Source organism: Carassius auratus, chromosome 48 (genome assembly GCF_003368295.1).
Source record: "Carassius auratus strain Wakin chromosome 48, ASM336829v1, whole genome shotgun sequence".
NCBI classification, from domain to species: Eukaryota; Metazoa; Chordata; class Actinopteri; order Cypriniformes; family Cyprinidae; genus Carassius; species Carassius auratus.
This window is the reverse complement of record NC_039290.1, coordinates 1,959,053-1,977,322: the sequence shown is the minus strand read 5'-3', so window position 1 is coordinate 1,977,322 and position 18,270 is coordinate 1,959,053. Positions and strand designations below refer to the sequence as shown.

General features: G+C 38.0%; 2 protein-coding genes across 8 annotated transcripts in view; both read left to right on the top strand.

Moving 5' to 3' along the window:
* Positions 1–3,089: 3,089 nt before the first annotated feature.
* LOC113065482 (desert hedgehog protein A-like) lies at positions 3,090–11,200 on the top strand. The gene is made up of 3 exons (XM_026236743.1): positions 3,090–3,746; positions 6,505–6,766; positions 8,245–11,200. The coding sequence occupies exons 1-3, from the start codon at positions 3,435–3,437 to the stop codon at positions 9,036–9,038; spliced, it is 1,368 nt and encodes a 455-aa protein (XP_026092528.1). The 5' UTR covers positions 3,090–3,434; the 3' UTR covers positions 9,039–11,200.
* A 366-nt stretch (positions 11,201–11,566) lies between these two features.
* Positions 11,567–18,270, top strand: part of LOC113065480 (histone-lysine N-methyltransferase 2D-like) — a 35,148-nt gene continuing 28,444 nt past the window's right edge. For 5 of the 7 annotated variants that reach the window (XM_026236739.1, XM_026236738.1, XM_026236741.1 and 2 more), the window contains exons 1-7: positions 13,909–14,301; positions 14,632–14,714; positions 15,808–15,919; positions 16,194–16,396; positions 17,439–17,548; positions 17,657–17,819; positions 17,912–18,083. In XM_026236739.1, the coding sequence (XP_026092524.1) occupies positions 14,666–14,714; positions 15,808–15,919; positions 16,194–16,396; positions 17,439–17,548; positions 17,657–17,819; positions 17,912–18,083 (809 nt within the window). In that variant the 5' untranslated portion in view covers positions 13,909–14,301; positions 14,632–14,665. Of the gene's footprint in view, positions 11,935–13,908; positions 14,302–14,631; positions 14,715–15,807; positions 15,920–16,193; positions 16,397–17,438; positions 17,549–17,656; positions 17,820–17,911; positions 18,084–18,270 lie in introns of those variants that run through there. The other 2 variants (XM_026236737.1, XM_026236736.1) reach the window with 2 other exon arrangements.

Sequence of the window (18,270 nt, the reverse complement as noted above, 5' to 3'; positions counted from 1 at the left end):
ATGCAGATTTGATCTAGTAGTTAGTATGTTCAATTAATTTTAGTGTACACCAAATGACTTAATCTCTTTGACAAATAAAATATAATAAAAGTTTGGCTGCAGTGCCACAGCAGTAACCAGACAAAGCATGTTTGACGTGCTATTCATATTGTTGACCACTATGTAGACAACACCATGTGGGCAAGCAAAAATACAGTTGAGAGAAAGCCATGGTGTTTCGCAAATCTTCATTTAGATGTCATTAATACTAATTATTTTAACCTACATTTTGACATTGCTTTGATACTTTTGGTACTTACTACTTTATCTGTTTTAAGCCACAGCACGTGTTTCTGAACAACATGCAGTAAAGGTATTTCGTTACTTATTAATCAGTATTTCGATGAATCATTTGAGTGAATGATTCAATGATCCACTCATAAGTTTGCATAGTTGCAGAATTCGGCACCACATAGTGCCACTATAGTATATTTGTGGCATAAGACACAAGTCATTTGAATCAATCTGTGTTTTGAATGTACTGATTGAGTGAATGATTCAATGACTCACTTTTAAAGACAGTCACCTGCTGTTATTTCTAGACATTCTAAACACAGGGTTTTTACAGTACAGAGCCCTGAAAGTGACATTCACATTTAAAAAAAAAAAGCAAGACAAGAAGTTGTCCTGTGTTATCTTTTGTTTTCCTGGTTGAGTTAGTTGTGCACTTCTGTTTTAAACCTGGTCAGCATGATAGCAAGTACAGTACATTATCTGCAAGATACTGTATTCTCTTCTCTTCAAACCTATTTGTTTCTGGTCAGGAAGTTCCACCCTGATCTGTTATTGTTTTGTAATGGTTGTTGTATCGCAAGAACTGTTATATATAGGCAAATTTCAGTCTCTTAGAAAAGCATGGAGCATGCATATATAGACGGCGCATGATGTGTCATCTAAACCAGGACATAATGCAGCGTGCTGTATCTATGTACACCTTTGACAGATCATCCTGTTTATCCATGATCCCCTGTCACATTGCTCTGGACTGCGATAAGCATGTTATTTAAGGTAAGGGGCAGCTTTTGAAGCCATATGTTGGTGCAGAAGCCAGAAATCATGTGGTTTTAGCATAGCACAGTCCGACACACCTCTCTGCCTCTTCCTGCACTGATAACAGGGTGAGAGACAGAATTGACCGATGGTGGTGGGTTATAATGGGTGTCAGCTCCTTGACTCTTCTTGGCAACCCTAATAGCTTTTGTCTACAGAAACATATGCAGATTAGTGTCTAGTCAGCATTTTCCTACTAAATCTAAGTGCCTCAGCCTTATTTACAGGCCCGTCTTACATAAACATGCTCTTTAACGTCTGACATGACTGATTGAACACCATCACCCCCAAAGATCAGCTGACTATTCAGAGTAATTTTGGAATCGAGGGCTTTGCGAATGACGCATCATCTAATTTTGCCGATGTCAAGTAAGGTAGCATGAGCTCTATGGCGCTTTACTATTAAAAGGCCAGGTGTAGTCACAATTAATCTGTAACCGGAAAACGAGGGCCAGAGTAACTCTGGCAGGAAAGGTCTCATTTTCTGTGCTGTGGCTGCTCAGGAAACTCAGCCATTTACTGTTCGATATACTCCCATCCTGAAGTGGGGGAGTGAAGTCATTAAAGAGGCTAGGGGGTGGGGGGATGCAGAAATACTAATAACAATTATTTTGAAACTGTTGTGTTTATTTGTATTGTCATCTGCATCCTTTAATGTTTAATGGCAGCTATTTTCTGTATTTCCCCTTGGCTGAATGTCAGTATCACTGATTGTGCTCTTGAAAGCATTTATACTTGTGATTAAGCTTTTCCCCACATTTGTTATTTGTGGTGTCTGGGACATGTGATTGAACCACAGATCTGTACCTCAGATTTTATTAGAAGTACATAAAATATGATCTATTGCATGATCAGGATGGATCTTTGATTTATTCTAACATGTTGCAATAACTAGTTGAACACAACAATATCATACTTTATCTGCTTTTGTCTATTGCTCTGAGCCTCCAATGAAAAACAGTAATTTAAAAAGTATAATTTCAATTCATTCTGAATCAAAGATATATTATGAAGGAAAATTACTGAAATTGTTGTTTAAAAGGTTGACAGATTTCCTAAGAGCCTTAACCTTTGAATGCATTATCTCTGTGTGTGAATAAATTGTCTGAGATGCCAAAGGTCTGGATGCATATTACGTAGGTCAGCAGAAACCAGTTTGATATTTTGCTGCTCTTTATTTTTCTTCCTCGTGCTCACATTGCCATATTGACTTGAGATATTTGTATTGTCTTCTAATTTTGAGCTATTGTTCTGAGGTGGTTTATAATTATGAAGCTGATAAAACATGGGTGTTAACAGCCCAGAGGTCTTCTTGGCACAAGGTGCATGTGTCAGCCAGTGTCTTATGCTTTGGGAGAAAAACAAAGAGTGAGAAATGAATAAGTCACAAAAATTACACCGTTATCTCTGAGCGGGAAGATGTTTCATGTCAATGACCCTTACCTGCATCTAAATACACTACAAGCTGATTGAGTGAATGAATAGAATGAAGCACTTTCCTAGGAGATGAGACCGGGGCTAGTTGTCACAAGTTATAATTTTTTTGTAAAGGACAAGCGTTTGTTTCCATAAATGTTTTTTTCCCCTAGCATTGGTGTTGAAAAACTCTCTTAGAAAAAATAAATATGCTGTTAAATACAGCCCACAGCAAAGTAGCCCCCACTCGTTGCAATACATTTTAATGACTTCAGAACTGCTTGACTGGAAACGCGCGCGAGGAGGCGTGTGCGCTACTGTTCCGGAGCGCGCGCAGGATGGGAGGGCGATCTTTGTCCGGTCTCAAATATTTAATGGTCCGAGCGCAACGGTTAAAAGCGGGAGCAAACACATGGTGAAACAGAATCAGGGCACTCAGACAGGAAAGGAATGAAATTATGTTAGAGCGCGACTATCAGGCAGGATCTGCAGAGAGGCGCGCTGTCAACCTTATTGGAGAAAACGCAGTTTCGCGCGGAGCTGTCCAAGGTGGAGTGGGATGATGGGATGAAGCACCTGTTGCTATGTCAGTATCTACAAACGAGAACGAGGATGCGATTAATCCATCTCTGCTCGGAAGTATTATATGCTAATTATATGGAAGACTGTTCAGGTTTATACACTCACCATGGCTGGATGTCGGAGGCATTGATGTGAAGTTCTAAATAATCAGTTTCATCTGGAAACCATTACACCTTGGTCAATGATTCACGAGTCCAGTCCCCACCAGTGCCCATTTTAATTCAACACCGTGATATGGTCATGGAAAAAGTCAGAAGTGTTAACGAAATGCCACGAGGTGCTGGGAGAGACGCTCGCGCTGCAGGGTTCGCGGCTCGCTGATCCCTTGTCACACTTTACGCGCGTCAATGACGCTGGCTCCTTGGTTAAGGCTGGCGAGGCTCGGCCTGCTGACTGCGTGTCTTTATTCATGGCTTGCGGTGGAGGGATGCGGACCGGGTCCGGGTCACGGCACTCGCCATAGGCAACGCAAGTTGATTCAATTGTCTTACAAGCAGTTCGTGCCAGGTGTCTCTGAGAACAACCTGGGGGCGAGCGGAAGAGCGGAGGGCAGGATAACGCGCAGCTCGGAACGCTTCAATGAGCTCGTGTGCAACTATAACACTGACATTGACTTCAAAGACGAGGAACATACCAAAGCTGACCGGTTCATGACCAAGGTAAAAGAAACCAGTGTCTAACAGAATCACCTGCGTCCCATTTTACAGATGGGTCACTCCACAGTAGGGTTTTTTTTGTGTGTGTGTGTGTGTGTGTGTGTCTCATAAACAGATGTGAACAATGGCTAAACTATATTTTAATCTCTTTTAATAGATTTAATCCATTATATATATAAATTATATCATTCGATTCTTACATTCATATATTATTAATTATAGCCTATATGAATAATATTATTTTATATATAATAAATGTAAATTATTTAGTTGGTAATTAAAAAATATATTATTATTAGAATTTATTAGAATAATTATTTAACGTTATGTGCCAAGTCTTACCCTTAATACCATGTTAGATAAAAAATGTTAGCCTGAATGCACTGTAAGTCACTTTGGACAAAAGTGTCTGCTAAATGCATAAATTTAAATTTAATTTAATACACTTCTTTATTAAAGTGACTGCATATGTCATTACGACATTATCATTTTTCAGAATGTGATTTTTTAAGCCTGGTTTTTTTATTGTTTATTTACTTAACCTTGTGGTAGGGATCTGACTATAGTTATGTACAGTATACAGTTTTTTTAAACTAGATATTTGTACATCTAACAGCATTTAATAATCCTTCTCATGAACACTTTGTTGTGTCATAATCTTTTGCACAATGCTAGTAATCGCTAAATGAATAGGGAATTGTTACTGTCAAACCTGTTACTTTTTAAAAGGCTTATCTGTATCCTATCAAATGCGTACGTAGCGATTTTAGAATTTATACAATTAGCAAAAAGCACTTTATCAGTGACTTTGTTTGTCTCATGTAATGTTTAAAATCTAATTTCAAATCAAAATGGAAAAGGAACAGATTTCATGGAATGACCCAGATGCAACGGGTGATCCTTTCATCTCTCTCATTCATCCTTGACATACTTCATGCACAGTTAAACACTGCTTGAAAATAAAGGGGTTTTGTTATTCCTGTAATTCAGCTGTTTGATTGTCTGAATTATTATAATATTTTTTTTATGTATACAACTGTAAAGCTGCGAATGTAGAAGCCCTGCAAAATTTGAACTACTCCAAGAAGAAAGTTTAACTGTCACAATCTCACGATGTTGATAGAATGTTTACCCGTGTTACCATGTTCCCTAGGCAATGTAACACCGGGACAATAAGACTGTCTGAACTGCCACAACACCATTTAATCTTTAACCAAGTTTTTTGTTAGTGAGTTATAAAATGATCACCTCTGCTTCCTTAGCCTGGGAGTGTGTGTGTGTGTGTGTGTGTGTGTGTGTTCCCTTGTATAAACATGAAGGTAGGTAAGGCAGATAACATTGTGAAGAAAACAGAGTATACTAAATATTATTTTTAAACCTTAAATAAATAGAAGCCATTCAAATCTCAATTCCTAAAAGCAATATGATGGAATTTTTCTTTTGAATAAGTTAATGGAAATAGACATTGTTTTCTTTGGCATGACCTAATCTGTTATGGTATCACTGGTCATTTTGAGATATTACTGATAAGCTTGATATCACTTATAATACGTTGGCATAGATTGGCATCTAGTTAACTGTGAGGACCCTTATGAAAGTGCTTCAAGTTGGTGTATGTGTATGTGCCCTCTCGTTGCCCAACTCTGAAAGCTATCCTTTGTGCATCTTTTCAAGCCTCTGGTATGGGATCGCCTGTGCAGAATTCTCGTCTGTTGAAGTAATGGCACCACTGGAAAAGCCTCTATTGTAGTTTTCACAATGAATCGCCTCTGTCCAACAGCAGTGCGAGAAAAATCTCCCTGGTTTGTTTTTCTTCTCCTCTTGATTTCTCACTCTTGCTGTCACATTCCCAAGTAGACATCTAAACATTCCATCCATCTGCCTTCTCGCTCAGACTGGTCTTTGCTTTCTTCTTGCTCTAATTGGCTTTTCGACCCTGTCTTGCTCTCTCGCCTTTTCCCATACCCTCTCAATCACGACCATGGGTCACATAATATTATTTTCACTGACAAATAAAACTATTTTTTAACAGATTCTCCATTACGTGAGGTGTAGAGAGACACAGAATTTGGAGAATGCATATGGGAAGTCTAAATTCTGTGTTTCAAAGTCTCAAGGTTGACACGGGGCCATTCAAAAGACTGTGTGAAAACTTTCCAATCGTGTGAAGAAAAAAAAAAAAGGAATTGACCTTGGCTTTATTCTGTGACCATGCTGAAGTGTCCAAAGAATGCTGGAAATGAGTTAAAGTAGCTTTGTTCATATTGTTAGATGTTGGGGGTGGAAATGGCCTTTTGCAGATCTGGAGAAAAATGGCTGATGTCTACCGGGGGCAAATTCTGACAAAGGATTCTGAAATGTCATGGTATTTGCTGTGCTTTCAGCATTAGCACACCTGGCACACATTGGTTTCGGTGAAAATTTCACAGTTGAAGTGAAAATTCATCTAAAAATGAATATTCTTCATTTAAGAAGTTTTAAACCTGCACTACCTTCTTTACTCTGTGGAACACAGAAGAAGATATTTAAAAAAATGTTAGTCATGTCAGTGAAAGTCAATGGGGTTCATTGCTGTTTATGGAACATTCTTCAGAATATCTTTTATGTTCCACAGAAGAACGAAGGTCACAGGTTTAGAATAACATAAGGTGAGACATAATTTTAAGTGTCTTATCCTTTTAAATAAAGATTTAGAAAAATATATATTTAGTCCTTCTGTATCACCTGTATGATGTTTTTATTTGCTCTTTCTGTTCCACAGCGCTGTAAGGACTGCCTCAATAAACTGGCAATAGCAGTAATGAACCAGTGGCCTGGAGTTCGACTGCGAGTGACAGAAGCCTGGGATGAAGATGGCCATCACCCTCCTGGTTCTTTGCATTATGAGGGCCGTGCGGTTGACATCACCACCTCAGACAGGGACACAAAAAAATATGGACTACTTGCACAGTTGGCAGTTGAGGCTGGATTTGACTGGGTGCACTATGAATCCAAGTACCATGTGCACTGCTCTGTCAAAGCCGGTAAGCTTGTAAATCTTTCTTTTTCATAGTTATTCCTCATTTATATCTTGTGATGCAGCTCTTAAAGGGATAGTTTACCTTCACATAAAACTTCTGTCATCATTTACTCACTGTCATGAAGTTCCAAAACTGTATGAGAAACAAAAAAGAACATGCTTTAAAAAATGTCCATACATTGAAAGTCAGTGGTGTCCAATGACTTACAGTGGATATACAAAAACGAATGACCCACATGGAAATAACCTATATAAACATATATGTTTTAATATTGGTTTTGATTTAGGTTTTTAATATAAGTGATATATATAAAATTGGCCGTTTTCCTATATTATATGTACATAGTCCTATATTATATTGCTCCCGGGTCTCTTCCGCTTGAGCAGACTCTTTCCTCGGGCTTCCAGCTATCTTTGGTACGTCAGGCGTTATGGTATATTGTTCCCAAAGCGATGACGTCATCGCAGCATTGAAGTGAACCTATGAAAGGGAACATCTTGGTTACGTATGTAACCTTGGTTCCCTGAATAGGGAACGAGATGCTGCGATGCTGGCCGTTCCGTACCTTCGATAGCGCTTTCTTCGCATAGTGTATAATCTCATGAAATAACATCTCGGTTACGTATGTAACCTTGGTTCCCTGATGCTGCAATGAATAACGCCAGTTTATTGGCCAATAGCACTAAGCACCGCCCATACGTATGTATGCCATATATATGCATGCTGAGCGCTATTGGCTAATAAACTGGCGTTATTCATTGCAGCATCAGGGAACCAAGGTTACATACGTAACCGAGATGTTCTCAGGTCAACTGAAGCACTGTCTTCTTCTTTTGAACTGAATCAGGCTGTAATACGGTCTTGCACTACAGCGCCACACTGGTCAAACCGCATTATTGCAGGCTCTCACATTAGGTAGATAAGAGATCAAACCACTACTCAAAAACATTTGCTGACAATTTGTTTAATCATTGACATTGTCGATAATGTCGACTAATTGTTTCAGCCCTAGTTATATATACTAAAGTCAATACGTTACAGAGAGTCGCTTTCACATCTCCCAACCATTCAAAATCATCTATAAATGGCACAATAAACCGATTACACAATAATAGAATGCAAAACAAAAGCACCCCAAAACAGAAACTCAAAGAGAAATTAAAGACTTTGACTTAACACAAGGAAAACTTTTGTACCTTACTGGTACTTCTTGCTCTGACTGACACCATTGTGTGGCATATATACGCATATATGCAGCATATACATTATCATATATGTGCAAATATGCTGTATATATGTAGCATATATGTGCATATAAACTGCATATAGGTTTCATATATGCGCATATATCCTCATATAGGTTCTTTTCATGTAGGGAGGGTAAGTAAATGATGACATAATTTCCATTTTTGGGTGAACAATCCCTTTAACTTGATTTTAAGTTGAAGCTGATAACTCGTTCCACCTCAAAATCTTTCCAGATCATTCTGTAGCTGTAGAAAAAGGTGGCTGCTTTTCAGGATCTGGACTTGTGACAATGGCTGAAGGCGCGCAAAAACCTATGTTGTGTTTGCGGCCTGGTGAGAAGGTGCTTTCCTTGTCTGATTCAGGTGAAATTGTTCTCAGTCAGGTACTTCTCTTTTTACATCTAGATAAAGAGAGAACAACCACTTTCTTTATTTTTACCACTGAAAATGGGAAACAAATTGCACTTACTCCCAATCACCTCATCTTTGCGGCTCCCAATCTCAAACTGCACCACAATGAGTATGAAGCTATGTTTGCCAAAAACATTAGGATTGGGGACTATATACTTACTACTGGGGACAACAGAGGACTTCATCCATCTAAAGTGGTCTCAGTTTCACTGGAGGAGAGAATGGGGGTTTACGCTCCTTTGACAGATCATGGGAACTTGTTTGTGGATGGCGTGCTGGTATCCAACTATGCTTCTTTTGAGGATCACAGACTTGCACACTGGGCATTTTGGCCTTTCCGTGTTCTTTTTTGCTTTTTCCAGACAGTAATGGAAGAGAACTCACAAAGTGTGGTGGTTAAAAGTAGTGCCATGGTTCCTAATATCTGTTCCACAGATCATACCTTCCTCACAAATGTGATGCACAATAGTTCTTTCAGCATATACAAGATTTTCCCAGAGGTCAAAGTGGAAACGGATAATGAACACCTTTTTTTGCAACAAAAGGAGGTTTACTGGTATGCAAGGCTTTTGCACACATTAGGGCGGATATTTCTTGACCCTCAGAGGTTTTACTGAAGGTCAAGACAGAGAATATGCAAACATAATGTCAAATGCAAAATAAATTATAGCTCTTTAAAAATATAACTACTGACCAAAAAGGCACTACAGTATAACTGGTATAATTATTCACCACATATAATGTCCAGTTGAAATTATTTCATACTTTTAGAATTTGTAAATGGGTTGCAATTATGCATATACTTTATGTGAAATATTCAATGTAACTTAAAAAATATTGAATAATCACCATATGGACAATTATGGGATTCAAAATGTAAACATGTATTTTTATGTTTGTTTTACAAGAAAATATTTCAAAGAGTAATAAATATTTATTTTTATACTTTTGGATTCATAATATATATATTTCATGTTAAACTGTATGTTCGTGAAGCACTGATTATTTGTTATGCCAAACAGAGACTGATACAGTTGTTGTAATCTTATTTCACTTAAAGTTATCATAGATTGTGTTGCAAAATAAGCCTGATCTGCTTAGAATTGATCCACACCAAACACATAGAGTTGTATTCTCTCTAGATTTGAACATATCATGTCAGTTCTCAAATTAATAAACATTTCAATTTGTGACCAATTAGCATTTTACATTACATCCTTTAGTTGGTCATTTAGAAGCTCTAAACAGAAATGAGTTGATAAAACAGTTTACCATGTCTACTGACTAATTGTGGTCAATTTCCAGAGTCCAAAATCAACAGCTATGTGCTAAACAGGGATAAACAGGCTGGCTTTTACTAAGTGCATCACACCCCCTTGTGGACACCAAAGAATACACTACTGTCTATTCTGATGTGCTTATGATTTACAATCTATCTGTTCTGAAAAAACAGCTTCCTGGATTTAATAATATATAAACAAGGTAATAAATGATTATTTGCAATATTATGCTTTCTATAATCTTTCCTGCTTAACATAGCAGCATTAATGCAATATAAACAACATTTTGAATTAAAGTTTAAGTTCATCATTCTGATCTACTACAGTCTATGTAAAATATTTAGCTTTGAAAAACTAAAATAATGCTTTTGAGACTGTGTTGCTTTTTGGTAGTGCATGCTTTTTCCCTTCAATCATTTTTTTCACAGCTGTGAAGGTATAGAAGAGGATTATCTCAGTCATGGAGGAGGCAGATAGACACACAGCATCAGGCCAATGGCAAAGACAGTAATGTTGGCCCACCCAACAGTTACCCTTGGTGAACCAATCAGCTTTTAAAGATATGCTTAGTCAGGCTCCCTCCAAACCTTTTCTGTTCAAACTAATCCTGGTGAAAGCTGGGAAGAAGTCATTAATCTTATCAATGGGGTATGATCAGGAAGTACAGAGAAAAAAATGTGATATATTATACCAAAGATGTTCTATAAAGATCAATATATCCGTACTCTAACAGAACAATATGAGACAGATAGGGCCTGTGCTGTGCAGCTGAATTTTGCAATATCTGAATTTCAGTTTCTGACTGTAAAATAAACATGACCTAATGCAGCATGCTTCAGTAAAATACTGGAGAGAACATGACTTCATTGTGCTAGATGTTGGTAGTGCTCCAGCATGTCTATAAATGGCAATTTTTCCATCATATCCATCTCTGGTATATGAATTAAACAGTCTGATTGAATGTGCTAAGTACTGTATTTACTGCATGTGACTCTAAATCTATTTGACTCTGATGGCTTGTCAGCTCTAAAGGACAACAAATCCACACCTGCTTGGTTTCTTTCATTATATAAGCAAGGGTTAGTCGATTCAACAATGTATATCATCTATAGGCACAGAGATTGAAACAATAATAAATAGCACTGTCACATACATGCATATATACATAATACAGACATCTTTAGAAGGCCTTTCTTTTAAAAACAGGAAGCTCATGCATCTGCATGATCCTGGATCATGCATCAATAAAGGATCAATAAAGTCTGTCTCTTTTTAAATCTAAAATTATCTAGTGTACGAATAGACTAATAATTAACCTTTGATCCAGCAATATTTTGTGGTCCCATTTAGGCATACTCATATAAATGTTTCGTTTAGAATTGATTTTCACTGAGCTAATAGTGTGCTAATTTTAAAAGCAAGGATGAACTGACATCTATTATGACTAAATATGTGTACTGAGAGTTCTGCTGTTAACATTGTGGCCAGATAATAAACCGGCCACTTAAACGGCTACCTTTTAAGGCAATAAATAAAAAGGATAAATAAATAGATTATGCAATCGTTACATGATAGATAGATAGATAGATAGATAGATAGATAGATAGATAGATAGATAGATAGAACAACAGCTAGTTATAGTTCATACAGCATCGCATCTCTGCAGCACTGTGAAGGACAGGTGGTTCAGCTGTACTTTGGGTGAATGTAACAGAATTGATTGACACCCATGAAACTAACTTAACCATGACCCAGAGTTTGTAGTGCACCTCCAATTTGTTTGTCCTGTCAAAAGTAGGGGTCGCAGTTGGACTCAGCATCGGTGTTAAAAATGTTAAATGTGCTGCCTGCACTCACACATACAGGAAAGCCGGTTCCCTGCAGTCTCCTTCAAACTGTTACATGAAGCAAGTTTATCAAACATGCTTGCTACATTTCTCCAGATTGAAGATCTGGGTGTGGGTTAGCCAAAGCTACTCAGTCTGGATGATTGCAGCAAACATGAGAGTCCAGCATGAACTCATTTGATTCATTGGTTTCGGCCGGCCAGCCAAAATCTTAATATCAGGTAGTTTGGCAAACGTTTGCTCGCCCGCCAGCACTTCCCCCATCAACAACAAACTAGTAAACCCTGCCTAGCCAAAGCTAGCTTAATGAAATGAAACGGACCCCAGCGATTATTATCCGGAGGATTGTTCCGATCATGTACGAAGACGTTAGCAGTGCATTGTAGGTGAGTGTTAAAAGTAGTATTTATTTTTTTTAAACATATATTTAATCCCTGATTAATCATCCTAGCGATCCTCGGGCCCCCTTTAACGTCCATTTAGCAAAATGAGTGCGAATCTGTCGGCCAAAATGAATTTGCTGCTAGCTTCATACTTACTTAACATCAGGTTTCCTAAACTCAAGGTTACAGACACCAGTGTTAGGATTGTGCTGTTATTGTGTTGGTCGTTTAGGTTATTTTCCTGTAACGTTAGCTCGTTGTGTTTTTAGTTTAGCGTGGTGCATGAGTGTTTATGTCCTTGGTAAATGGGTAAGCCATATTTTTAGCCAGCACCAGTTTATGAACCATCCGTCATGAAGACCTTATGAACACAGAAGCCATGAAAGCTTAGGACTTCATGTGTTGTTTACTGTCGAATATGTTGTCGTGATATTCCGAGCGTTTAATTTGCTAAGTCATTCAAACTGCTCTATTTGTTGTTTTTGGAAAGAGCAACGGCATTTTGGAGTATGAAAGTATCTGGCTAGCAAGCTGAGTTCGCAGATGTGGAACTGGATGATTTCTATAATTTATTTATTATAAGTTATTTATGTTTTGCAAAAGTGGGGCTGGTAATAAAAATGGGGTAAAATTTGTGATTATTCTAATACATGTTTTTATAGCAGCGGTTGCAGTTTTATGTACCACAGAGAGACGCTAACACTTCTTGCAGCCTGTTAGCATGCACTGCTTTATAAGCAAAGCATTTGGTAACTTTTTCATATTTGCCCAGATACAAAACATTTGTATCTATAAATGCTACAACAGAGACTAGTTTATATGAGGATTTCGTTCAGTGACTTTGCTGTATGTAGGTTGTCAGTTTTAACGTGGCGGGACGTAAACCGCTCGGGAAACATGTCAACAAATTAGTGTGAAAGGATTTAACGTTAGCTTGACAGTTTACTCCAAGTTAAAGGGTCAGGGATTTTCAAGGTGGAGTGGTAAATATTTTAGCATATGATGGTTTAAATTCATTTTCTTCAGCGCCAAAAAAAATTCAAACATACAAGGGCAAATGGCAGCAATGTCCCATATTTTGTAATTAGCTACGCAGATGAAAGTTGAAATGGGGAAGCAGTGCGTAAAGCATTTGTTATCTGTACACAGTAACACGAACGCATTAACTAAACAGATTGATCAAATTGAAAACGGGGGAAGAAACTTTAAAGATATTCAATTTCATTAAAAAAAAGTTCATAGTAAGAGCAAGCTTTGATTTAGTTTCCTGAATAACCCGCTAGCATATCAGGATAAACCAGAACATCAACACAATGCGAATATTACACTTTCCCTCTATAACAATCAAATGAACCTATCTAGTTAAAGTAAGGAATAATATGATATGTGATGATGATGACCTGATTTGCTTTATACAGACATTCATAATTATAGTAATGCTGCTTAGCCTAAAAAGTGTCCCGTCCAAAGTATTTTGTGTTATTAGTCTAGGCTTTTTAAAATAGCATATCTGGGAATTTTGTGTTTCAGCTAACATCTGTATAAACCTGTCGCTATAATAAAATGTAATTCAAAATGTGTAATTTTAATTTGATGATATTAATAAAATCTGTACAACCTGCTGATTTCATCTCTTGCAAAACTGTTTTCACACATCTCCGTTTTTTAACATGGTAGGAAACGGGCATATCAATCAGGAAATGTGTGTGCAGGGATCCTGACAAGAATAGGACATTGTTTTTCTGTCTGTTTCATTTTTTTTCTTTTATGAGTGAAATCTTGAGCCCATTATGCAATTGTAACCGAATTGCATTTCCTGGTGAACTAGCAACATGGGGTGACATTTATATCATGCTATGATTCAATTAATTTAGAAAGCATAATAGATATATTGGAATTTAAAAACGTGCACCCGTGCACTCTATCACAGGCGGAACAAAATAACGTTGTTCGTGTTGTAGCCCGACCTCGACATGTGTGTAACAGGAAGCGCGCTACACGGAAGTTGTATTTTCTTTGTGTTTCTCCCTTTAGCGTCGTTTTACATAAAGAAAGTAACATGTTATCTTAGTTATGCACGGAGTTTGAGAGTTTTATTGACCGCGGGCATCACTAAGCAACGGAGCTGTGTATACGTGTCTGTATTTGCCTGGTTTGGTGATGGGCGAGCGGGTTATTTTGCAGAGAGTTTGTTAACCCCGGTCAGAAAGCTAGCGTGTTAGCCGCGTCTAGGCACTACTGTAAGCTGAGCAGAACGACGCAGCTGCGGGATCAGACGAATTTAACAAACCTACGGACGTTAACTGTTGTCTATCTACCAGCGTTAACCGAAACGGAGAAAATGCACCGAACACGCGAATCCACCTCATGGTCTGTATTTAATCAGATACTTTGTGTTATGTTTTCCTATATACAGTAATGTTTGCGTAGTTAGGTGTGGAGTAATTTGAACTTTGTTGGATTATGCACATTAATTGCGCAGATGCTGGTATGACTAGACGTTCCCAAACGCAGCTGATCGGATGGTGTGCATTATTCAGAGAAAGTTTATATTGCATAACTTTTCCATTACTGCCTTTTGAGGGGCTTAAGTAAATTGACAATGGTTTTGTGGCTGTAGATCATTGCAAAACTTGGATTTGTACATGCATGTAACTCTGGGTGGCACAAGCCATCATGTAACTCTCCTCTGTGTTTCAGATCTCTGCAATAGAGATCTTCTTCAGGTGTAGGAATGGAAGAGCAGAAATCAAACTGCGAAGAAAATGATTCAGAAACTGCAGGTTGGTGAACATCAGAAAAATAGATGATTTCTTTAGCAATGAGAGTGTCAAATTCAATTTACAAATCCTTCAAGTTCTTATTGTAGTAACTACACTTTTCTTATTAATACACTTTTTCATGGATATGCTACGGTTAAAATGCATGTATTTCAAGAGTTAAAAAAAAAAAGTGTATAAACAAGCTAACCTTAATCTTGCAACACAATGATATCTTTAAATAGGAATCCTTTCTTGCTTGTGATTTTGCTTGAAATACCTGTGAGGGAACAGTGCTACCTATCTGGGATTTTGCACCTGTTATACCATAATATTTGAATATTGCTTTTATGTAGTGTGTGATGTAACAATGTGAATGTCAACAATCTTCAAAGTTGTAAAGCCAAAAAGTGTGCAATAAAGTTATTGTCTCCAAAATGAAAGAATCGATTCTGAGCAGCCTAAACAAGTCGCCAGTATCCCACTTCCATGACGTTTACACGTCATAGGATAACACATTTGCATAATGCCTGCCTATGTTCTACGTTGGCCGTCCGTGAACAACTTAACCCCGGCCTCAAACACTGTAGCTTGTTTGTGGGGTTAACATTGTCAAGGCGTCCTAGTATGCTGTGAAAGTAAATTAATTTTTTTACTTTCCAAGAGAATAGGCTGCAAAGAATCAGAAAAAAATGGATAAATTTTTCCACTGTACCACAGCAGCACAAAATTGAGCATTCAAAATATGGTTCTATGCAATGGGCATATCGTTTCCTAAATGTGCTATATGTGGTAGACCAATCACAACAGACTGGGGCCATCTGACCAATCAGAACAGAGTAGGCTCACCGAGAGGAAGGGTTTAGAGAGACTGAATCTTAGAACTACTTTAAAATGAATAGTTTGAGTCTCATTGGAAAATGAGGTGATATTAAATGCTTATTTTGAGAAAACGAAAGCGTTTTTTTTTTTTACTTTGCATGCATGTAAATATATTGTAGGAGACTATATATAATATCCCAATATTTGGAACCTTAAAAATGGTTTAATAGGGGCACTTTAAAGGGCATTTGTGTATTTTCTCCATTTTAACTAACAGCTACCATGTTTCTCTCAGCTGATGATGGGACCTCTGCAAAGGAGAGCATTCAATTTGAGGGGGAACTGAGTGCCCCTGTTGCTGCAGAGGACATCTCAGGCACTACTGTGGACACTTCCAGCTCATCATTGTAAGGCCTTCTATAAATATTGCTGTTTGAGCTGCTTTGCATAAAAGTTAGATATGTTAGTGTGCTTGAATAGGTCAGTTTATGAGAAAATGGTATCTTCATTAAATAGAAGTAGACAAACTAGTCACTTGTTTAGAGCCATCGATCTATCAGCAAAGGTCAAATATAACACAGAATTTGAATATTAATGCAGCCCATTTGATTACACAGAGCTGTTTTGTTGAAGTAATGTGTACAGAGTTGCTGATCATCTTTTCTGTCTGGTGTTTTTCAGGGAGACTGTCAGGGCTTGTGCTCTGTGTAACTGTGTGGAGCGTAGTCTGCATGGACAGCGGGAGCTCCGGTGTTTCGGACCCTCTTCCGATCGGCCCAGTTTGAAGCTCTCTGTCTCCTCTTTGCCAGCAGCTGGAAATGATGACCTGTCTTCCATTGGATTCTCTGAATCCACCTGTCTGGCATCTCTCTTTGATGACACGGGTATGATTATGAAATCAAACGGTGTGAATCATAGTGATGTCACTGTCATATTCGGGTGTTGGAGTAAAACACATTAAGACACGCTTCCAGTTTGTCACATTTCTCCATGAAGCAGTGGAACTTCTATTTGTAACATTTTTGGAACAATACAGAGCTCAACCAGGTTGTTGTTCGATATAGAAGCCTTATTGATTTTTTCCCCCTTGCCCAACCACAAAGATATTTTTAATAAAGGTTATTTTTAGCAGTGGCATTTATACTACTGTTTGCAGTACAATATTTTTTAAATGTTTGTTCACCAAGGCTGATTGATCAAAAATACAACAAAAATGGTGAAATATTATTACAGTTTAAAATATCTGCTTGCTTTATATATTTGTTTAATTTTTATATTAATGTAATTTATTCCTGTAAATTTTCAGCAGCCATTACTCCAGTCTTTACTGTCATGATGCTCAAAAAGCAGAGTTAAATTGTTGTTTTTTGTGTCGTCTAACATGCATTTATTAAATGTTTTCATTTAAATAATTTATATAAACCGTTACATTAAAAATTTTGTAAAAACATGTTGACTCTTATAGAGTTATTTATTTATAGTTTTCATCCTATTTTTTTATTCCAATCTAAAAAAGCTCCCCTGTATTACCCAACATTAGCTTTGCAGCATATTAAAACAACAGAAAAGATAATATCAATCAGTACATAATAAGAAACTCAATTTTTTGGGGGGGGTTTGCATGCTACAGAAATACATGTGTTATCAAATGTAAGACATAGCCTGATGGAGAAAGTGATCGTTCTGTCAACTGCTTCTAAATTCTCTCACTGGCCTCCATGGCTTATCGTTGAGCCCTGCAATGTGTTAAAATGTGTTTTGTTGAGTGTTTTACTGGATCAGTTAAGCTACCAGTTTTTGACTTGCTGTGATAAGTGTTTCATAAATCAAAATTGTATTTTTAAGAAAACAAGACCTCATAAGTCTGGTCTTAAATGTATTTCTTCTCAGTAGTGTTATAACTGCAGATCCTTTCTTCTAAAACAGGGAGCTGCTGGGTTCACCACTGGTGTGCCGTGTGGTCTGAGGGAGTGGAGCAGACTGAGGGTGAGGTGCTGATAAACGTGGATGAGGCAGTCATCTCAGGGATACAGCGGGTAGGCTGAGAGCTTCCGTTATCACTGCATTAAACCTAACAAATATTGCTTTATGGCAGGCAAATTGACTTTTCTTTCTTTTACTTGGCTTTTCTATCTCTGCTTCAGCCTTGTGATTATTGTAAAAGGATGGGTGCTACCATCCGGTGTCAGGCCGAAGGCTGCTCACGGTTCTACCACTTCCCCTGCTCGGCTGCGAGTGGATCATTCCAGTCCATGAAGCAGCTGGCGCTCCTCTGTCCAGAGCACATAGACAAGGCCGAGGAGATTGGTATTGAATTGCAACGGAACAGATGCGATATCATCAGTAAATAACATTTTGGTTTTAGTGGTGGCTGAGATGATGCTGTGTTTGTTTTGCAGCCGGAGAGGAAGCACGGTGTGCTGTGTGCGACTCCATTGGGGAACTGTCGGGGCTGTTATACTGTACGGGCTGTGGGCAGCACTATCATGATGCCTGTCTTGAGATAAGTGCCACACCACTTCAGCGGTCAGGTTGGCAGTGTCCCGAGTGCAAGGTGTGCCAGACCTGCAGGTATGTTTGAATGGCCATTGCATCTTAATCAAGTTTATATTATGAAACTTACTAATGATGCACTGAAATGTTGGCAAAACTAAGTCCTCGCTTTCGAAGTAAATATGGTTTTGATGCTCTTTATTGTGGTAATGCACATCAGAAGATGTTGAAAGAAACAGTACAACTTACTGGAATGTATCATGTG